Below are 22,515 nucleotides of genomic sequence, written 5' to 3' on the forward strand. Positions count from 1 at the left end.
ATGAAATACTGGAGAACACTGCAGCTGATCTCACAGTAAAAGCACTGCGAGCCCCACAGATATTGGATTCAACTCAATCAACTGTACACACACATACACACACTCTCTCTCTCTCTCACACGCACATTCTCCTACAGGCAATGTAGTTTCTCCACTTTGGATTTTACGGAAATCTGCTGCATCTGGAGGAAATGCCTGAATTATAATGCTGACAAACCCTAATAGGCATAGAATTAAAATGTATATAAAAGAATTCTACATCCTGCAACATGTCGGTCCTGGAGGGCCGGTGTCTTAGTTTAGCTCCAACTTGCCTCAACACACCTGCCTGGTAGTTTCTAGCTTGCCTAGTACACAATCTGTATTGTATAAAGTGCTATAGAAATAAAGGTGACTTGACTTGACCCCCTGCCACTCCGACTCTACAGCATGATTTCACCATCCAGCTAGGTTCATCAACAACGTCATCAAGTAATCTTTGTAATCTTTGAAGACCAGCTGACCTTCCATGACCACATTCCTAAGAGAAAGGTGGATCTCAACTTCAGAAAGATCTGGCCCTTCGTAATGGAGCTTGCTGCACAACTCCTTGTCCAGGCCCTTGTCATTTCTAGGTTGTGCTACTGCAATGCTCTTCTGGTTGGACTTTCATCGTGTGTAATTTTAAACTATATCCCTTCTGTAAATTATGGAAGTTTACTGTGACATTTCAGTACCTTTACATTACTTACATTCAGTACATTTTAAAAACTAAAGTAAAATTCAGTAAAAATTCCAGAAACTGCTCATTTTGAACTTTCTGTATTTGATTCTTTCTTACCAAGTTCCTAAAAATTCCAGCTACAATCAATCACAACTATGTATATACAATTACAGATGATTAAGCATATAAATCGTCAGTTTGTTGTTTTACACACATGCACACACACACATTATTTCATGCATGACACAGTCGTGAGATGCATAAGTGTGCGCTCTCGGTGCTAAATTTAATTGGCCGCCTCCGGGTTTCCCTTTGTTTTGCCGCTCCACTCACTCCTACGAATCTACGTCCCCTCCAAAAGCCTGAGATCAACAAGTGAGCAAAGCCTCGTGCTACCATCACAGAGAGGCACACAATCTCTTTTTAGAACATTTTTAGTTCACCGTTCCTGGCTGATGGAAAGATCTTCCCACCACCACCCGGAATACTGAATCCCTGACACCTTTCGAGAGTCAGCTGAAAACTCATCAGCTTCATCAACATTGGAAAAAAGAACAGAGCCCTCTTCTAAATGAATAAATGTAATGTAGAATTAAAACACTAGGTAAATATTTAGACACACGTGCCTGAGCGATTAAAGACATTCTGTTTCTATGTGAAACAAAACATTTACATTTCTGATCCTTAAAGTTGAACTAGAATGAAAAATGCTCAGTTATAGTGTGATGTACTGCAGACTTAGTCCATCGTATGAATTACAAAAAAGCTAATAATTACAATAATAACTACTCGATTATTAAGAGTGACTGTCTTAATAAAAAAGAGGAACACTGTTAATGCTGCTGATGCTGGGGTTTTTGTATTCAGAGGCATCTTTGCCATGTCTGATTAAAAAAAGAGATTAAAAAACTGCTGTAAATTTGCTCTTTTTGTTTTTACTACACATCTTTAATAATTTTCATTTTACACAATGTATGTGATTTCAACGATCGATCGGTGACTAGTTGACGCGTCTTTGAGCCCGAGCAGAATGAACTACATTTCCCATCATCCTTTAAACCGGAAATCAGCGCAGATTGTGCACGTGTGCTGTCAGAAAGAGCGTGAGCGTGCGAACAGGAAACGTCCGCACAAACTGTAGAAAGCAAATTAAACGGACCGGATTCACTTAACCGATTAACGGAGTTTCGAGGTGAGGTCTTGTGTGCTGGAGGCGCGTGTTTCCCCTCTTAATCGATCACGAAACAGAATGAGCTCGGTTGGTTTAGCGGAGAGAAGCGAATATCTGTGGTGAAATCACTGTCACACACGACCGACAAAAATAACGGAGCTATAGGCAGAAAACAGCAACTATTCAAGGTAAAACAGTATAATTTCACGCTAAGTTCCTTCTTTCATTTGTGGTCAGGTTAATGGATGTTAAATGACATGTTTACCTTTTTGAATGAACCCTGATTTTACTACATTCATGTTGTGTGACGACAGCACTCTTTATGCTTGACACTAATTTAAATCAAACCTTTAACCTAAACAATGCAATAAGAGTTCGCTGTATTTGCAAGACACAATGCCAAGTCTGCAGTAAGATAGACAGTACACTAGTACACACACTAGATAGGAAAAGAGATCAAGACTTCACCTTTTGAATAGTACCATGTGATGTGTTTACTGTGAGTGTGTAAAGCTAATTCTGCACACTTTGTGTATATAATGTTGTTCTGTACTGTATATCTCACTCTCTATAATGCGTGTGGTCATTTCTGTATGGTATGGCGTGTATTGTCGTGTATATACGGTGGAGTCACTTGAGTTGATTCAAATGAAACTGTGTTTCAGATGACTGGAGCAAAGGACCGAATGAGAGAAAAAAAGATGAAAAATCAGCCGAGAAACGTCATTTACACAAGCTCAGGTCTGATGAAGGCTTCTTTCGGCAGATGTTGTAGTATTTGATCATATGTCGTTTGTGTTATTGGTCGAATGCTCATCGTCTACAGGTCGCGGTACCGAGGGAGGTCAGGGGTCACAGGCGTGCGGCTGGGTCAGAGGTCATCAGCCTGGGGGTCACAGCTACAGTCAAGATCTGCCCAAACACATCACAGGTAACGTTTACAACTAAAGAATGTTTCTACTAAAAAAGAAAACTGTCAATTATCAAGCTCCATAAAATAAAACATAAAAGTACTTCATAAGATTTGTGCGTGATGTTTGAAACAAAATCAGTTTTGAGACACGCCTGATCCAGAATGTCATTTGCATTATTGACGTCAAGCTGATTATGACATGCACATTTGAATGTACTCAGACGTTAATGTGATCTGAAAACGACAAAACATTGAGAACAATGAACTGAAATTCAGTCTGTTCCTGTTTTTCTGTTCACTTGAGCTGTGTGGAAAATATCATTGTGATTCTGTTACGTTCCGTGTAAGAAGGAAAGGCCAGCGGTGGCAAATGCAAGAACGGATGAAATGCGTGCCATGAATGAATGTAGTGTATAATGTCAGTACTTTTTGTGAACTAGCCATTTTTGATGTTCATTCCTCCCTGCAGCCTCTTTCTTCGCTAGAGCGCGCGCCGCCGAAGTGAACGCTATGCTGAAGGCCGTCGGTAAACCTGCAGGCAGCTGTCACATCTTCAACGCTCTGCCAAAGCACATGCGCAGACGAGCCATGAGCCACAACACCAAGAGACTGCCGAGACGACTGCGAGAGGGAGCTGAGAGACTGGTACTGAGAAACCTACGTTCATCTACATATGCCATACTCTTCTTTTTTTTTTTTTTCTCTTCCCATCCATGTTCATTGGGCGTGTCTGTGTGTCCAGGCTGAACGAAGTCAACGCGCACCGGAGAAAGAGAAGAAACAGCTGGCCAAAAGCAGGAGTCGGCGAGCACGTCGCAGACACGGGAACCTGCTGCTGGAGTTCAATCGCAGACAGAGAAAGAACAAATGGCTGGAGACGCATATTTGGCACGCCAAACGCTTCCATATGCTGAAGACGTGGAGCTACTGTCTGCCTCTCAAACCCACCGCAAAGAGCTTCAGAGCCAGTTACAGAGCCATGAACACGCACGCCCTGCTGCAGGTGACGCTTGCGTTCGTCTGCTTCGTTATAGCTAACGAGGTCACTTCGTTGCATGTTTGTCATATTCTCTGAGAAAATAAGAACTGACTTCTGTGATGTGTACTTGCACCTCATGATTGCAAGAAAATCTAAATGCCCCATCCTACTCGTGCTCCGGTGCATACCCTGCGTTGATGTTAAGTTAGTATACAAATCAAGATGATGTTATCTAACGCAACAGTTACACAGCCACAGTGAACAAGTGTACGGATTGAATTAAGTTGAATCCGCATACAAAACATAAATATGTGACCCTGGACCACAAAACCAGTCTTAAGTAGCACTGGTATATTTGTAGCAATAGCCAACAATACATTGTATGAGTCAAAATGATCAATTTTTATTTTATGCCAAAAATCATTAGGATATTAAGTAAAGATCAAGTATCTCGGCCAACTATTGTCCTATCCTAACAAACCATACGTTGCTGTAAAATCTTTTTTATTTAGCTTTCAGATGTTGTACAAATCTCAATTTAAAACATTTACCGTTATGACTGGTTTTGTTGTCCAGGGTCACATGTATTCAGATGTCAGTGCGGTGGATTCACTGTTACGATATCATGAGCAATCCAATAGATCAGTGGTTACGCCTCAAACCATCAGCTTCTCCAGCGCAGAACACAGCAGACAGCTGAAAATAAGATGTTTTATTTGATCCTTTAAGGTAAACATACAAATAAAAAAACATTACTTCCTTTCAGGGTGTCACCAAATGCAGGTTTCTTTGGTCAGGTTCTGGTCACTTCTGGAGATTCTTGTTGGCTCTGGGATGGATTGCTGTGATGTTTATTTGTAATAAATTTAAATGTATTTTGTATGCTTTAAACATAACGAAAAAGCACACACACACTCACTAGCAGCATCTCTCTCTCAGGATTTGTCATATTACTGCTGTTTGGAGCTTCAAGGATCTGAAGAACAGATGCTGCGAGCACTCGCTCGACTCACCAGCAAACAAACAGGTGTGTGTGAGTGTGTGTGTGGTTCTCCAGAGATTCTTGATATTGTCTCTAAGCTTCTTGTGTTTTTTTTTTTTTTTTTTTTTTTTTTTTTTTTTGGTTTGTTTGTTTTTGGGGTTTTTTTTGTAGGTCCCACATTCGCAGCAGCGTCGTGTCTCTCAGGTGCACGTCAGGGCAGCGTCCATCTGTACAAAGCAGATCAGTTTCCTCAAGGCTCTCTGGGTCCTGCTGACTTCCTGTGGAGGCCCCGGGTCCCTGATGCCTCAGACAGACAGCTGTGGATCTGGATCCATCCGGCCCTTAGACAGGTTAATCTTTTAGGCCAGAAACAGTCTGCTTGACCAACATGTTAGTGTGTGTGTGGTTTCTCATGTGACTCCAGTGGATGCTGTTTATAGCTTGTTTTCTGTCGTAATGAAATTTGTATGAAAAAAATGTATGAAAAACACACACATTTTTTATTTATATATATATATATATATATTATGTATGTATGTTTGTTTGTTTGTTTGTATTGGGTGCCTGTGTGTGGCAGGACGTGCTGTCTGAGCTGCAGCTGGTGTGTCAATGTTTTGAGGCCGTGTCCATCTCTGAGGAGTCTTGTCCCGCTGTGGAGCCATATGCAGGGAGGAAGAGGAAGAGAGACGAAGATGACGCAGAGCAACTTTCGAAAAGGCTGTTGGGTAACGGAACGCGGCCCGCCGGAACCGCTGTGCGCTGGCACTCCTCTGATACGGCCATCACCATCAGGTGATCAAACACATGCTGACCTCCGACTGATGATGTGATGACTCTTTATGGTGAACGAATGCATGAGTGTATTTATATAGCACTTTCATTGTGTATTGCCATACACCGAAAGCGCTTTACACTCTTATGGGGGGATCTCTCCTCAACCACCACCAGTGTGCAGCATCCACTTGGATGATCAGTGATCAGAGTCATGTCAATACACGTTCTTATCATTTGTCATCTAAGGCAGCTGCGTTTCTCACTGCTGCACTGGCCGCTTTGATCCTGTAGGTGTACTAATGTGTTTCCCACATTTTAAGTTGTCACACAAGTCACAGTATGTGTTGAATCAGCTCTGGACGCCTCAGTGATCTGATGTTACACACTAAAGCAGTGGTTTTCAGTCCCGGGGTCCCGGGGACCCACATGTCTCCCTTACCTGACACACTCGGCTGAATTCATGGAGCTTTCTCTTAATGAGCTGATGATTTGAATCAGGTGTGTTAAGTCAGGGAGACATACAAAATATGCAGAGCGGTGGCTCCCCAGGACCAGGATTAAAACCGTTGCTGTGTAGCATGTCAACTCGGGTTAATTGTTAAATGTGATCATTCCTGATATGCTGTTTAGTGACCTGACTATGGAGATTGTGCGCTATCGTCTGATTGGTCCGCTGGCCCACACGGTGCTCACAGACACACTCCGTCCAGCCAGTGAGGTGAGAGATTGTGGATGACATCACACTCACACCGATGTGTCCGTCAGTCATTGCCACACTGATGATTCACTCTCTATTCTGTAGGAGATGGAAGTGACGAAGCCGTCCAATCACAGTACAGATGAGGTTGACACGAGCGTCCATCAGCAACAGGCAGACATATTCCAACTGCTGAGAGGTGAATGAAGACTGACATCACATGACAGCCAGTGCTGCTTTATATGGAGACAGAAGATGTCTTACGATGTGTCTGTGTTTGAATAGCTCAGTGTGTGTGTGTGTGTGGACTTGTTTTTATATCCTTGTGGGGACCTAAACCTGAATACACACAGACTCTTGGGGACTAGTGTCACCGTGGGGACCTAAATTGAGGTCCCCATGGATACAAAAGCTTATAAATCATACAGAATGAGATTTTTTTGAGAAAGTAAAAATGCAGAAAGTTTTCTGTAAGGGTTAGGTTTAGGGGTAGGGTTAGGGTAAGGGGATAGAAAATACAGTGTGGACAGTATAAAAACCATTGCACCTATGGAGAGTCCCCACAAAGATAATAAACCAGACGTGTGTGTGTGTGTGTGTGTGTGTGTGTGTGTGTTTTACAGGAGTGGGTTCAACAGCAGAGCTCCCAGCTGGCTGTGTGTTGGGACTGACTGTAGATGATCCCAGACTCACTTTACCTCAGAAACGTGGTAAATCTGTACCTGATCTACAGCAGAGCGCAGGTACGCATGAATCCGCTCCGTCACACAGTGAGACAGGGGTGTGTGTGTGTGCGTGCGTGCGTGTGTGTGTTTGACCCTGAGCTCAGGGAGCCGCTGCGTCTTCATGCAGATGAACCAGGTTCGAATCCTGGCAGGGCCTGAGATTCTGTCTCTCTCTCACACACGCAGCACTGTCTCACTGCACCAGAGTAAAACGCATCAGGAATGTTTATGCTGTGATTGTTTTCACAAGTGTGTGTGTGTGTGTGTGTGTGTGTGTGTGTGTGTGTGTGTTTAGAGGACAGTCGTGTGAGAGATTTGACTCTCAGAGGAGTTGCGGCTCACTGCAGTCAGAGCACGCTGTGGGATGCGTCTGTTCGAGACCGTGTGACACACAACCGACCATCCGAGCAGGTAAACAAACGCGAGGCTCTACAGACCGTACTATAAATGAAACGTACAGAACATGCTCTTGCTCTGTTTATATTATCAGAATTCAGTAGCTCATGATGGTTTGTCTAGAGTCTCTGTGACTGTCTCTTTAAGAGGTAAACGCCTCTTCATATTTGTTGATATCCAAAGATTTACAAACTTCACAGTCGTCATGACTGGAGCTCTTGCACGTGCCATCATAAGGCATAAGATCTTTTAAATAACACCTGTCCATGTACGTCACGATAAAATCATATCTCTGTGTGTGTGTGTGTGTGTGTGTGTGTACTTGTTTTTGCTACATTGTGGGGACCAAATGTCCCCACAAGGATAGTAAAACCTGAAATTTTTGACATTGTGGGGACTGGCTTGAGGCCCCCATGGGTACAAAAGCTTATAAATCATACAGAATGAGGTTTAGGGGTAGGGTTAGGGTAAGGGGATAAAAAATACAGTGTGGACATTATAAAAACCATTGCGCCTATGGAGAGTCCCCACAAAGATAATAAACCAGACGTGTGTGTGTGTCAGGAGCTGAACAGGATGAGGAGTGAGCTGTTGGTTCCGGGTTCGAGGCTGTCGGCTGCTGCTCAGGCTGGCGTTCCGGTGCTGCTGGTTCATCAGGGCGGTCGTGTTCGTGGTGAGGAGCGTCTGCACTGGGGGTCCGGCTGGGATCTGATGCTGCCCAAGGGCTGGGGAATGGCATTCTGGGTCCCTCTGGTACGTACTGATAACGTCTGTGTGTGGACCACCTTGTTCTGGCATTTTTCATTTCGATTGCATTTCTTGACTTACGTGACGTTGTTACCTCTATGTACTGGTATTGGAAAACAAGTATTTAGAAAGAAGTGTATAGGTTTGATTATCTCTGATGGGGGACTGGATAGGGATATAGAAACCTGCTGTATAAATGATGAGTTTGAGATTCTGCTGGTTACAGAACTAGTAGAAATCTGAGAAAAAGCCTACTTTATTTATGGTTTGAGAAATAAACCGATGTTATATAAGCATAAGTCTATAAGTGTTGAACAGTTTTGTTTTGTTTTTGTTTTTTTTATAGTGATTATATTTATGATTGACGGTTCTAAGAACTGTCAGGTACGGTTCCAGTTGTATTTCCACGTAAGCACGATTACAAACCGTTCTTGGCACTGTTAGACAACTGTCCTAAGCCGTGCTGGTAGAGTGCGAGTGCGAAGGGAAGCACGTTATTTGATCAAATAGCCAAGTAAACAGCTCCGCTACGTGGAATGTGGTATTTTTAAAAAGGAATTTTACCTTCTGTGTCCATCTCCGGTGGCATGCATATCCCCTCCGCATCTGTTGGTATACCTGTCGTCGCCTTCTGTTTATTTTATTTTTTGTGTCAACAGTTGTGTCCTTTTTTCTGTTATTTAACAAAGTAAATATTAGATTAAAAAAGGACTCCCAAAAACAGAAATATCTAATCATCGTCCATATGGCTGTTCACATTACACTTATATGTTCCGTTACCATGCAACGACTGACGCATTAGTGTTACATTCCAAGAAGCGCCGTTATCAGCACCACAGTGGAAAATGAATGGAATGGTTCCGTAATGGAACATTTAGCAAAGAGAACGGTTCGGTCCGATAGTGGAAAAGCGGCTAAAATAACAAATGAAATGGTGGTTTTGTGCACCAATGAATAGAGGTAAGCATGAAAAAAAAAAAAGAATATATAAATGGTCAAGCAGCATCACTGGACTGTTTGAGAGGGACTGACCTGACGGTAGGTTAAGGTTACACACGACACTCGCTGTCGTTTGAGCTAACACTGCTGCTAGTCATTGACAGACAGGACAAAAACAGGCTGTGAACTGGAAGTCGTCTTGAGCATCTTTACTGTCCGTTTATTCATCAGACGCTCATAATGATCTTCGGTGAATGTGTTTTGTAGGTGTATCGCGGTGTTCGTGTCGGTGGCCTCCATATGAGTGTCAAAGCCTCCCAGTTTACGGGTCAGCCTCACTTCCCTCATGATTACCCAGACTGCCCTGCAGGACAGCGCTTCCAATCAGAGCAGGAGGCGGAGCTTCTGGAAAAGTTCAAAAGGTTAGGGCTGTGTGTGGAAATCTTGAGTTTTATGTCGTTCAGCACAACAGTGTCTCTGTCATGATGAAAAGGAAAATGACTTTGTTGCTTTCAGACGTCCTCCATCAAAACGCACCAACTACATCAAACACGGCTGCTTGGCGCCGTTCCGTTGCCCCTGGCAACAGCTGACGGAGGAGTGGGAGGAGCTCGTGAACCTGAGCGCGGAGACGACGAGCGACTGCGGAACCGGACCGTCGGACTTCGCTGTTCTGAGGTCAGAGGTGCCACGTGTCGGTCGTGCGCCACACGAGGCGATAGATTGCAGTTTGTCTCGCTCTGCTGTGTGTCACATGATCAGTCGCTGTGTCTGCAGGAGTCTGAAGGCGTTGCGGCAGCTGTCGGCCTGGTGCCGTCCGTCCTCTCGCAGGAACTCCTTCCCGCTGACCCGTGCGACGGCCGCGGCGCTGCGGCAGGAATGTGGGCGGAGTCTGGTGTGGGTGCGTCTGCGTCTGTTGGGTAAAGGCCAGCCGGCGCTGCACGCCACGGTGTGCGTCCCGACGACCTCTGACCTCCAACTGCTGCTTAAAGATGCACACAGCAGCGGCCCGCAGGAGCCTCGACACAAAGACCACCTCAAACACCTGCGTCGACACACAAGCGGCCCCGAAGAGCCGGCCTGTGCCGTGAGAGGCGTTTGGCCGCCGCCTCTGCCCAGCGTTCTGTCCCACTGCAGCCGGCTGACGCTGGGATGGGTGCAGCAAGGCGATTTCTCTCTGGCCGCCGGCCACGGCGAAGCGCTGGCCTTCATCAGCGTGTCTGGTCTCCTGCACATGATCCTTCAGCAGCCGCAGGAGCAGCGCGGCGTCGTTCTGCTGCGAAACCCCTCGTCACTGCAGTATCGCTACGCTCGCATCAGCATCGACATATAGAGTCTGTCACGTGACTGAGCCGCTCTGTGGCGTGTTCAACATGTGTTCTGTATTCCTTAAGCTGCTGTTTGATCAACACATTCACAGACCGATGCATGTCGCACCTCCGAGACTCACCATTTAGGAGTGCATGTGCTGAAACTTTTTTTTTTAAGAGAAACTCTAAATGTTGAATTTTTTGTCATTTTTGGATGCAGTTTAAAAGGGATATTTGAATTACCAAGACATTTTATTTTGTTTAAATACACGGCTTCAGACTTTGTTCTCACTCTGCTGTGTCAGTTTGTGAAGATTGTGTACTATTAACCCAAGATCAGTGTTTTAGTTTCTGTTCAGGCAACATAAATGATGCATCTTCCAGTGGATTAATAATCGGTGCAAATTAAAGCACTTTACCTTCCTGAGATCTGATGTTTTCAGTTTGTGTGTGTGTGTGTTTAGTTTCTTATGAAACACTCATGTTTTTTCTTTAGGCAAAGTATCAAACTCCGTTTGAAACTAGTTTATTAAAAAAAATCATAATAAAACTTCGTTATGCATCCAAAATTAAACATTTTCAAAACTCAGTTAGTTGGACCTGAACTCCATCACACATATACACACGCACACACACACACTGGGAGTTAATGCCGTTCTCCGTTCCTCCTGCGGGTTGCGCTCCGTCTACGGCTCGTCCTGCTGAATCCCGCTGTTGCACGTGAGTTTAGATGCCAGTGTTCCATATTTACTGTCGTCTGACTGTGGCTGCACTTTATCCGTACAGCTTTTGCCTAAAATACACAAAACAGATCCATTATATCCCAAGCGTTTGACGGCTGGATCGCTGGGCTGCTGTCAGGCGTTATGGGATACCTGGAATCTGGCCCATTGAAATGAACACACGGTCCATCTTGATTCTAGGACGAGCTCTTGCGATTAGAAACACTCCAGTAAATGCCAGCAGACACCTGAGCGACACACACACACACACACACACGCATCTTAAACTGCAAACAGGCAAATGTTGTTGTAAATTATATCCTTTGAGAAACGCTTACCCAATCACAAACATGATGATGTATATCAAAGATAAACCATAAAATTCTTCATAAAATAAAATGCCTAGAAATGGAAAAATATTCTGTTAGGCATTTTTATGTTTTTCTAGGAAGGAAAAGCAACTGGCCTTTATTCAGCAAAACACATTTAAAACGACTGACCAGCAACGACTGCGCTCGCGGTGAAGAAAACATAATTGATGGGCACGATCTCAGTGGCGTCAAACATCTTCATGGCCTGATTCAGAAACCTGAGCAAATGGAAAGAAATGAGCAAGATTCTTCTGAGCACGTGTGTGCGTGTCAAAGAAGGATCAGACGCACTTGATCTGAAAGGCGCAGGAAGTGATCATGATGATGAACATGATGTAGAAGATGGGATAGGTGAGCTGCAGGTGACTTCCACGGATCGTCTCTGTGATCATCCCTGAAACGGCTTTCACTGAGATCACCGTCACCGAAGCTGCGACAGAAACGCTTTTTACTGATCTGTTCATCATGATATTTACAGTCTCATACTGCTCCATCCATAACGAGACCAGGATCTGTTCTTACCGAGTAACGCCACCAAGATCATCATGATTACGATGTGTTTCACGTTTCTGCACTTATACAAATACATCAGGATAGCGAAGAGAATCATTTCAAACATCTGCGGAGAGACAGACAAAAAATTTGTTCTGAAGAGCCACATCATTTAAACGTGATAAAGTGACGTTCAAGCCGGTCGGGGCCTTCAGTTTTAGTTTGTGTTTGTGGATCTCCAGGTGTCATTTTACTTATGGCCTCAAATAAAATGTGATCAGTTACCTGTACTGTAAGTTGGTCACGATTACAACAGACTTACAAAGTAAATCAGGAACGTCCAGCTGACCAGCGAACGCTCCACCATATTGGCCGTGACGTGAGGCGACGAATGAGGGGCGAACGTCACCAGGAAGTAGGTGCCGGTCAGCGCTAACGCACCTCCTAAGAACCAAAACACCTTCATTACAAGAGCTAAAGTCTGAGGAAAGTTTACTGAAACATGTTCAAGTTACATTATGCTCGGAGTGCTGCGGTTTCATCAGAGCTTTGTGGAAAGATGGTGTGAACCACTAAACCGCTCTTCAGCAGACCCTAAAGACTCGTGACTCACACTGAACTGATTCAGTCCTGACCCAGTAAGCTGTAGTCAACGATAACAAAAAAATGAATTGAACTAATAGTAATCTCCTGAATTCTGAAAGAATGATTAGATGTGGACTAATGACTTTGTTATCCCTGTAGCTCAATGTAATGTAAAATTTATTTATATAGCACAGGGGTGCTCAACCCTGGTCCTGGAGATCGACTTTCCTGCAGAGTTCAGCTCCAACCCTGACCAAACACACCTGAACCAGCCAATTAGGATCTGAAGGAGCACCTGATAATTACAGACAGGTGTGTTTGATCAGGGTTGGAGCTGAACTCTGCAGGAAAGTCGTTCTCCAGGAACAGGGTTGGGCACCCCTGATATAGCACTATTAAAACAACACATGTCGACCAAAGTGCTTTACACCATCACAAGATAAAACAAGGAAAACATCACCTAAAACAACAATAATAATAATAATAAAAATCATCAACAAGAAAAATATGCCATGACAAACAAATATGTCTTTAGCTGTGCTATAAAAACATGGACAGAATCAACATTCCTGACATGAGATGGTAAGCTATTGCAAAGTCTTGGCGCTACTGCCGCAAACGCGTGGTCTTAGCTTAACTTAGTCCTTGGAATTTTAAGTACATTCTGATTTGTTGATCTCAGCGTTCTTCCACTTCGATACTCAATTAACAACTCCGATAGATAAGTCGGTGCAAGGCCACTAATCAAAGAAGCTTAAAATCAATCCTATAATGTACAGGAAGCCAATGTAAAGAAACCAAGGCAGAGTAATGTGTTCACACTTTTTAACGTTCAATAGCAGCCTTGCGGCAGCATTTTAAGCCTTCTGCAACCGTTGGATAGATGCTTGACCAATTCCCTTAATAATGAGTTACAGTAATCAAGTCTTGATGATACAAGAGCATGGACCGCAGTTTCAAGACTCTTATATCAAGGCTCAATACTTACTGGTTGAACTGACGATCTTACAAACTTTCCCCAGTATTGCTTTATAATATAATCTTGAGTTTGATTCTTTTACTATATAACAAGAGATGACTAAGAAAAAGCTCACAAGAACTTCATCATGAGATGTTAAAAGGATTCTAATATCTCACCGAGGATGTCTGAAGCGCGTAACGTTTCCTTGAGGAACACCACAGAAATGACGGCACTCGCTGAAAGAGAGAGAGACACAACACGCTTTACGAGCTTCTGAATATCATTCAAAGAGTAAAATGCTGATACTTGAACTACAGAACTGCAGCCTTCAGTTGTGTTTTAATGAACAGAGGGAAGGTCCTACCGATGACAGACACACAGCCGAGAGGAGCGATGAGCGACGCCGGTGCGAATCCATACGCAGCAAAGTTCCCCAGCTCCCCCAAACCCATCAGCAGGATCCCGCACCACCACAGACGGCTGGTGTAGTACGGCTTCGTCCCTCGCTGCGACTGCCGCACATGCGTGTATTTCTGCACAACAAACACCAGCAACACTACAACAGTTTAGAAGAGATAACCTCTAAACATTAAACATGTGCAGCACCGACACACTGACAGAGCGTTTGTGTGTGTGATTGTGTGCGCAGGTGTGTGAGCGGGCCGAGCTTCACCTGGATATTTAAGGAGATGCTGATGAGAAAGTTTCCACATACTGCGATGCAGATCCCCACGATATAAACCTACGAACACAAAACATCAGCTCAGGGGCGTCACTAGCGAGGGAAGATAGGATGGGGTACAGGGACCCGGAGCCTCGAGGAGCCCAACCTATACACTATGCACAGGGCCCAGAAAACCCAGCGATGCCTCAATCCAACCCTTTCCTCATCCCTAAAACACCATTTGCTGGATTACTTCTCCATGGTCAACAAAGATGATTGAAGAACATGTGCTACATTTGCATAATCAACAACACCCAGAAAGTGCAGTGTGTGCTAAAGCAAAACTCTTTACATATTTAGCTGGAAGAGAAACCTTGATAGAAAAAAACTCAGAAGTGAATTCTCAGGTGTCGTTGCTGTAGTTTGAGTTTAGTTTCAGATTAGAGGTTGTTGTCGCTGTAGTTTGAGTTTAGTTTCAGATTAGAGGTTGTCATCAATGTAGTTTGAGTTTAGTTTCAGATTAGAGGTTGTCATCAATGTAGTTTGAGTTTAGTTTCAGATTGGAGGTTGTTGTCGATGTAGTTTGAGTTTAGTTTCAGATTAGAGGTTGTCATCAATGTAGTTTGAGTTTAGTTTCAGATTGGAGGTTGTTGTCGCTGTAGTTTGAGTTTAGTTTCAGATTGGAGGTTGTTGTCGCTGTAGTTTGAGTTTAGTTTCAGATTGGAGGTTGTTGTCGCTGTAGTTTGAGTTTAGTTTCAGATTGGAGGTTGTTGTCAATGTAGTTTGAGTTTAGTTTCAGATTAGAGGTTGTCATCAATGTAGTTTGAGTTTAGTTTCAGAGGTTAGAGGTTGTTTTCAATGTTTAGTTTCAGTTTGAGTTTAGTTTCAGATTAGAGGTTGTTGTCAATGTAGTTTGAGTTTAGTTTCAGATTAGAGGTTGTCATCAATGTAGTTTGAGTTTAGTTTCAGATTGGAGGTTGTCATCAATGTAGTTTGAGTTTAGTTTCAGATTGGAGGTTGTTGTCGCTGTAGTTTGAGTTTAGTTTCAGATTGGAGGTTGTTGTCGCTGTAGTTTGAGTTTAGTTTCAGATTGGAGGTTGTCATCAATGTTTGAGTTTAGTTTCAGATTAGAGGTTGTCATGTAGTTTGAGTTTAGTTTCAGATTAGAGGTTGTCATCAATGTAGTTTGTTTAGTCAATGTAGTTTGAGTTTAGTTTCAGATTGAGAGGTTGTCATCAATGTAGTTTGAGTTTAGTTTCAGATTGAGAGGTTGTCATCAATGTAGTTTGAGTTTAGTTTCAGATTAGAGGTTGTCATCAATGTAGTTTGAGTTTAGTTTCAGATTAGAGGTTGTCATCAATGTAGTTTGAGTTTAGTTTCAGATTAGAGGTTGTCATCAATGTAGTTTGAGTTTAGTTTCAGATTAGAGGTTGTCATCAATGTAGTTTGAGTTTAGTTTCAGATTAGAGGTTGTCATCAATGTTTTGAGTTTAGTTTCAGATTAGAGGTTGTCATCAATGTAGTTTGAGTTTAGTTTCAGATTAGAGGTTGTCATCAATGTAGTTTGAGTTTAGTTTCAGATTCAGATTAGTCATCAATGTAGTTTGAGTTTAGTTTCAGATTAGAGGTTGTCATCAATGTAGTTTGAGTTTAGTTTCAGATTAGAGGTTGTCATCAATGTAGTTTGAGTTTAGTTTCAGATTAGAGGTTGTCATCAATGTAGTTTGAGTTTAGTTTCAGATTAGAGGTTGTCATCAATGTAGTTTGAGTTTAGTTTCAGATTGGAGGTTGTCATCAATGTAGTTTGAGTTTAGTTTCAGATTAGAGGTTGTCATCAATGTAGTTTGAGTTTAGTTTCAGATTGGAGGTTGTCATCAATGTAGTTTGAGTTTAGTTTCAGATTAGAGGTTGTCATCAATGTAGTTTGAGTTTAGTTTCAGATTGTCATCAATGAGGTTGTCATCAATGTAGTTTGAGTTTAGTTTCAGATTAGAGGTTGTCATCAATGTAGTTTGAGTTTAGTTTCAGATTGGAGGTTGTCATCAATGTAGTTTGAGTTTAGTTTCAGATTAGAGGTTGTCATCAATGTAGTTTGAGTTTAGTTTCAGATTAGAGGTTGTCATCAATGTAGTTTGAGTTTAGTTTCAGATTAGAGGTTGTCATCAATGTAGTTTGAGTTTAGTTTCAGATTGGAGGTTGTCATCAATGTAGTTTGAGTTTAGTTTCATATTGGAGGTTGTTTCAGGTTGTTTAGTTTCAGATTGTTGTCAGTTTGTTTGAGTTTAGTTTCAGATTAGAGGTTGTCATCAATGTAGTTTGAGTTTAGTTTCAGATTGGAGGTTGTCATCAATGTTTGAGTTTGAGTTTAGTTTCAATGTAGTTTGAGTTTAGTTTCAGATTAGAGGTTGTCATCAATGTAGTTTGAGTTTAGTTTCAGATTGGAGGTTGTTGTCGCTGTAGTTTGAGTTTAGTTTCAGATTAGAGGTTGTCATCAATGTAGTTTGAGTTTAGTTTCAGATTGGAGGTTGTCATCAATGTAGTTTGAGTTTAGTTTCAGATTAGAGGTTGTCATCAATGTAGTTTGAGTTTAGTTTCAGATTGGAGGTTGTTGTCGCTGTAGTTTGAGTTTAGCTTCAGATTAGAGGTTGTTTCCTGCATTGTTACTTTTGTACCTCCATCTTGGATCTTCACCTGTCGTTCCCACAAGGCATGTAAAGAGAGTGGATAACCACATTCACAAACACACTGCACCACTGGCAAATGAAAAGAACAGACACAAATTCATAACAACTGTAGTCATGTTCATCTCTTTTACGTTCAGCTGCTGTTCAGAGCTTTATCTGTCTGTTTTACAGTCTGTGTACGTTCAAATCGTACAGTGCTCAGACATGACATACATCCATGATCTGAGTCAAATGAAAAGAAAATGATGTGAAATCCTTTACAGGAAATTAAATCCTTCACATTTCTGAACAGTATGTAAACACGTAACTTGACAAATATTACACTTTTAAAGTGACAACATGGAAGAGGAATTTTAACACCTCTGCTAGCTGAACTTTAGTTTCTTTATATTTGCTGAACTAATGGCAGATAATATATATTCACATATACATTCTAATTCATTTTGGATACCATTGACCTTCACTGTGTGAAACTCCATAAATCTTAAAAAAACAACAATAACCTGATATCAAACATCAAAAGTACTTGACAATAAGCAACCGCAGAACAGGCCACAATATATAAAGTCTAATAAGACTTGAATTAAAGGCTTAGTCTTATTATGAAAAATCACAGCAGTATTGTCAACAAAACGATTATGAGCAGAAATACATACGGCTTCTCCGGTACAGGAACGAGAGGCAGTGCTGGGACTTTCTGTGTGTATGTGTGTGTGTGTGTGTGTGTTCATGCTTACAGGACTCTTTGTGCAGGGCAGGACAATAGTGTTCTGTGAGTGTGTGTGAGTTGCAGGCGGGGTCAGTCTGTGCTGGATGGACAGTAGATCTATTATCTTACATTACAGCACATTCTTGCATGCTAACACTGAGAATGTGTGCTTAAGTGTGTGATTGTCAGGTTTACAGTAATACAGTGGCCTTTGAAACACTGACAAATAAAACGGCCAGCACAACAAAAATCAAAATGGCTCATTATCATCTTAAAGATGAAGAAGCGTTTGTTTAAAGATGAAGAAAATAAAGCTCATTTTTCCTGTATATTATTTAGAGGAAAGGCTGGTGTATGAAGAGGCTGGTGTTTTTTTCAACATGTTGATTTTCTGATCATCTCAGCTGGAGGTCTAGACTTCTACATTTATTGATCAGATACTTTTATTCCGACGTTATTTTATCTAGCGAAAACCACAGTGGCCAAAAACAGCTCCTGAGAGGCTTCACCCTAGATATGATCGTGACACATTTGCAGTGCGATCGATGCGCTTCTTCTGATGCTGCACTTGTTGTCTGTCGGTAGACGCGCCCATCGCGTCTTCGTGCATTCTTCAAGACACTGTAGGAAATCTTCCAGAGCTGACTGAAAGTCATCAGCATTTCGACACGCTGAACCGACAGAAACGTGTTTTTGTGTCACGATATCACCACCGTCACGAGCGGGACTCGTCAGTGTCGTCACTGTCGTGCGCGCGCCTGCAGCTGTGCGCGTGTTGGGATCGCCGTGAGTTTGCGACGCTCTAATTCGCCTCACACATGAATCGTATCCGTAGAAACGGAATGCGAATTAGAAAGATGCTCGGGGCGGCTCCATCGCGCTGTTCGTGATTCGTGTGACCGATGAAGGGTTCGTCTGCCGTTTCGACGGAGACGATGAAGCGGCGCTCAGTCGGTGTGTGTGAACGGACAGACTGGTGAGAGAGCGACGTGGAGTGTCTGCGGATGGTCTTCTCATGCTGCTCTGTCTGCACCGTGTTTTTGTCTCAGACTGCAGCTCACCAGAGACGGAGCGAACTCACGGCGATTGCGCTTCCCTCGTTCGCTGATCGATCAGTCATGACCGGGCAGAGCGCCTGCGCGCCGGAGGAGGGCGCCATACGCATCAACGTGGGGGGATTCAGGCGCCGGCTGCTGTCCAAGCGACTCTCTCGCTTCCCCGAGACCAGGCTCGCGCGCTTGCTGAGGTGTCGGTCCAAAGAGTCCATCCTGGAACTGTGCGACGACTACGACGACTCCGAGAACGAGTTCTACTTCGACCGCAATCCGACGCTCTTCCCTTACGTTCTGCACTTCTACAACACGGGAAGGCTGCACGTCATGGATGAGCTCTGCATCTTTTCCTTCAGTCAGGAGATCGAGTACTGGGGCATCGACGAGCTGTTCATCGACTCGTGCTGCAGCGGCACCTACCACTGCCGCAAGATGGAGCCCGAGGAGACGGACTGGGACGACAAGAGCGAGGAGAGCAGCACGACGTCGTCTTTCGACGAGATCCTGGAGTTCTACAACGACGCGGGTAAATTTGACAAGCAGCCGCTGGGAAGCGTCCGCCGGAGAATCTGGCTGATGTTGGACAATCCCGGCTATTCGATCCCCAGCCGGCTCGTCAGTATCTTCTCCGTCGTGGTGGTGCTGGGCTCCATAGCCACCATGTGCATGAACAGCATGAGCGAGTTCACGCTCCCGGACGCCGACGGCAGCGGGCCCCGCGAGGACCCTCGCTTCGAGGCCGTGGAGCGCTTCGGAATCGGGTGGTTCACGTTCGAGCTGCTGGCCAGATTCGCCGTGGCGCCGGACCTTCTCCGTTTCTTCGAACACCCGCTCAACCTGATCGACCTGGTGTCCATCCTGCCTTTTTATCTCACGCTGGTCATCAACCTGGTGGCGGAGAGCAGCCCGGCGCTGGCCAACCTGGGCCGGGTGGCTCAGGTGCTGAGACTGATGAGGATCTTCCGCATCCTGAAGCTGGCGCGTCACTCCACGGGCCTGCGCTCCCTGGGCGCCACGCTCAAAAACAGCTATAAGGAGATCGGCCTGCTGCTGCTGTATTTGGCCGTCGGAGTGTCCTTCTTCTCCGTCATGGCCTACACGGTCGAGAAGGAGGACAACGAGGGCTTGAACACCATCCCGGCCAGCTGGTGGTGGGCGACGGTCAGCATGACCACCGTGGGATACGGGGACGTGGTTCCCGGCTCCGCGGCGGGCAAACTGACGGCCTCGGCCTGCATACTCGCCGGAATATTGGTCGTCGTGCTTCCGATCACTTTGATATTTAACAAATTCTCTCTGTTTTATAAGAGACAGAAACAGCTGGAGGTCGTCATGCGGAGCTGCGACTTCGACGGGGGAATAAAGGAGGCTCCGTCTGTGAATCTGAGGAATTATTACGCTCATAAAGTCAAGACACTGATGGCCAGCCTGTCCAACATGAGCCGCAGTTCACCCAGCGATCACAGTTTAAACGTGTCTCTGCATTAGACGCGTGGGTGTTTTCCTCATGGATCTCACGCTTCATTCTGGTCTTAATAGCGAGACACTCACACCGTCCGATCACAGTAATGGTTTATACGGGCAGGAATGGGACCCTCAGCTTCTTCACATGGGTGGTCTCTCAGCTTCCTCTCCCATTGCCCAGCATGCACAGCGGCTTCATTTAGTGTGAGGGAGCAGCAGGTCTATATTGCTGGAAGCTGTTGGCCTCATTGGGTTCAGAGGTTTTCTCTGACCGTTTTGTTTAGCGCTGAATCTCCCCTGGTTGCCACTATATATATATATATATATATATATATATATGCAGAGAGTTGAAGGTTTTCATTGCTATTCAGTAAGGAAAAGCAATTGCAGTGACTAGATTTAACAGTACTGGTTCTATTTTGAGAAGCATAGTCATCCAGGTCAATCTTCACACCGTCAGAGACATAACAACAGTCCATCTGAAATGAAACAAATGATTTCCAGTGAAGTTTTGTTGCTTTTGAATGAGAGCGTAAGGTAAACAATATCCTCTGTTCTGTAGCTATCACAGGTTATCATTCTTCTTTTGGTGATATTGCTGTTGTTTAATTCGAATTGTACATGCTGAATGTGATTCCTGACGGACGGGGTCAGAGGTCAGACATCGTGCTGCGTTAGAATCAAACAGTATATGGCTCACGTGTAAAAGTCACATGTGTTTTGGTGTGTCATTATGGGGTGTTTTCTAGTGTGATCTTTAAATGTGGATGTGAGGGCAGAATCAGACTCATTAGCGCTTGTACTAGAGCTCATGTTCTGTGCTAGAAAGCGATACACGACATCTGAATCGGGTAATAACGAACATAAGCGTGTTTGTTACCCGTGTGGATTTGTGTCATATTTCCAGCTCATAATTTTTTTGTGAACTTAAAAAAATTGAAAAATGAATCCTGTTTTTGAGACCAGAGATTTTTTTGCATTGTGACACTATTTTCATTAAACATTTAGCCCAAACCCTCATAACTGTAATGTGGAATAAAGTAAATGTCAGTGTTGGATGTACTGCCTTATATTTATTAAACAAATCATTGTAAAAATACTGTGTTGCAGTAAGAAGAATCTAACGAAAACCATCGTTTAAATCATGGCAATTACAGGGAACTTGAGCACATTGTCTGGATGCATTACAGTAAGGAGAATGTTTTCTTTTTCTTATTTATTTATTTATTTTTTGCATTATGGTAATAATAATTTCCAATTAAAAAAATGGACTGATTTTAGTAAAACATAATGGCTTGGAAAATGAGCCTTATTTTCAATAATGCCAGTGGGGGGGAAGGGTGACCCAATAAAAGTCACACAGTTGATTTCCCACTGACCCTGCTGACAAAGCGATGGGTTCTGTTCCATTCTATGGCTGTATGCTGAGGTCAGCGTTGGGTCTCTGTCGGGCGTGCAGCAGCAGCACAGGCGTGTGCGTGTCATGCGTGTTCTGGTTGTCGTGTGTCGCTGCTTCCGCCCGCAGTATCTCGTGGGAGAGCCGTCATGACGATGAGCTCCGTTCCCTTGGAAACGTGCTTTCTGCTTCCTCTGCTCAGCATGTTTCTGTCGCAACTGTAAAAACTGGATAAAACTGCAGCACAAACACAAGATAGCTCACATCATCTAATATTTGTACGTTAATTTAGTGACTGTTTGCCAAATCTGTTTTGTTTCATATTGTTCTGTATTACGCTTTTATAATGATGATCGACTGCAGAGTCTTCACCGCCGACGACGAGCCGCTTGTTTCTAGTCTCTTGTCGAGCAAATGTGATTGTCTCTGAGAGGAACCCGAGCCGTCAACTGGAATCACCATGAACTACTTTCCTGTCATTGATGTCCAAAGAGTGCAGTGCATGATGGGTATCTCTCTCTATCCCACATCACTCTGATGAGACTGTACATGTGAACACTGCAGTTTCTCATCATCTCATCTCATCTCATCTCATGTCATTCATGTCTCCCCTCAGAGTAAAAACAGCTTCAATAATGATCAGCCGGACCGTGTCTCCCTCTGCTGGTGAGAAGATGCAGCGCAGGCCACAGCGTCTTCAGCAGCACACAGAGGAAACAGGTGAGAACTGTGTTAACAGAATAAAGGGGTCACAATTTAACCATGTAAACTCTGTCGGGAGTGGTATTTATCACAGTTTAACTGGAACAGATGAGAGCAAAATGTCAGCTGTGGCTCATGTGGAGAAGAAGTTCACTGGAGCTTAACAATATAAATGAAAGGAGTCACATCAATCCTAATCACTAGCATTAGCAGTGATTGTTTTTCTTGAATGCCAAAAATAAGCGTTTCCATGAAATAGATGAGCGATGATTTCTCTATATTGATGTATTTCTGATTGAAACAGAGGCTGGGCAGAACTCAGCTCCTTCGGTTTGTCACAGTCAAATGACCCCGTATTTGATAGTTTGGATGAAAAC

The 22,515-nt window shown here is 43.7% G+C and overlaps 3 protein-coding genes and 1 long non-coding RNA gene across 49 annotated transcripts; 3 read left to right on the forward strand and 1 right to left on the reverse strand.

Annotated features, from left to right (window-relative positions):
• The first annotated feature begins 1,779 nt into the window (after positions 1 to 1,779).
• pop1 (POP1 homolog, ribonuclease P/MRP subunit) lies at positions 1,780 to 10,763 on the forward strand. Its single transcript, XM_051131111.1, has 16 exons — positions 1,780 to 2,062; positions 2,540 to 2,615; positions 2,701 to 2,805; positions 3,257 to 3,432; positions 3,530 to 3,790; positions 4,706 to 4,793; positions 4,920 to 5,098; positions 5,326 to 5,540; positions 6,153 to 6,240; positions 6,325 to 6,418; positions 6,843 to 6,962; positions 7,240 to 7,355; positions 7,905 to 8,093; positions 9,294 to 9,448; positions 9,543 to 9,704; positions 9,804 to 10,763. Exons 2-16 carry the CDS (start codon positions 2,540 to 2,542, stop codon positions 10,357 to 10,359), a joined length of 2,580 nt encoding a protein of 859 aa, XP_050987068.1. The 5' UTR covers positions 1,780 to 2,062; the 3' UTR covers positions 10,360 to 10,763.
• An 83-nt stretch (positions 10,764 to 10,846) lies between these two features.
• On the reverse strand, positions 10,847 to 17,546 carry LOC127178324 (NIPA-like protein 2). Its single transcript, XM_051131113.1, has 12 exons — positions 17,472 to 17,546; positions 16,804 to 16,884; positions 14,141 to 14,209; positions 13,832 to 14,000; positions 13,644 to 13,703; positions 12,244 to 12,365; positions 11,952 to 12,048; positions 11,721 to 11,859; positions 11,559 to 11,647; positions 11,397 to 11,460; positions 11,212 to 11,306; positions 10,847 to 11,129 (listed from the first exon to the last, which is right to left on the reverse strand). Exons 2-12 carry the CDS (start codon positions 16,807 to 16,809, stop codon positions 11,023 to 11,025), a joined length of 1,017 nt encoding a protein of 338 aa, XP_050987070.1. The 5' UTR covers positions 16,810 to 16,884; positions 17,472 to 17,546; the 3' UTR covers positions 10,847 to 11,022.
• LOC127178326 (uncharacterized) lies at positions 14,550 to 16,781 on the forward strand. Of its 45 annotated transcripts, none has more exons than XR_007829333.1 (9): positions 14,550 to 14,937; positions 15,108 to 15,227; positions 15,441 to 15,600; positions 15,759 to 15,878; positions 15,919 to 16,038; positions 16,087 to 16,166; positions 16,247 to 16,366; positions 16,576 to 16,615; positions 16,696 to 16,781. It is a non-coding gene; the product is annotated as an uncharacterized LOC127178326 (long non-coding RNA). The 45 variants fall into 45 exon arrangements; XR_007829341.1 differs by having other exon boundaries at positions 16,736 to 16,757; XR_007829330.1 differs by having other exon boundaries at positions 16,656 to 16,754.
• A 533-nt stretch (positions 17,547 to 18,079) lies between the features above and the next one.
• LOC127178323 (potassium voltage-gated channel subfamily S member 2-like) lies at positions 18,080 to 21,888 on the forward strand. Of its 2 annotated transcripts, XR_007829328.1 has the most exons (3): positions 18,080 to 20,068; positions 21,151 to 21,229; positions 21,800 to 21,813. XR_007829328.1 is itself a non-coding variant. In XM_051131112.1 (2 exons), the coding sequence occupies exon 1, from the start codon at positions 18,529 to 18,531 to the stop codon at positions 20,062 to 20,064; it is 1,536 nt and encodes a 511-aa protein (XP_050987069.1). In that variant the 5' UTR covers positions 18,080 to 18,528; the 3' UTR covers positions 20,065 to 20,068; positions 21,800 to 21,888. The 2 variants fall into 2 exon arrangements, 1 of the variants encoding a protein (XP_050987069.1); XM_051131112.1 differs by lacking the exon at positions 21,151 to 21,229 and having other exon boundaries at positions 21,800 to 21,888.
• Positions 21,889 to 22,515: the final 627 nt, after the last annotated feature.

Source organism: Labeo rohita, chromosome 16 (genome assembly GCF_022985175.1).
Source record: "Labeo rohita strain BAU-BD-2019 chromosome 16, IGBB_LRoh.1.0, whole genome shotgun sequence".
Classification (NCBI taxonomy): Eukaryota; Metazoa; Chordata; class Actinopteri; order Cypriniformes; family Cyprinidae; genus Labeo; species Labeo rohita.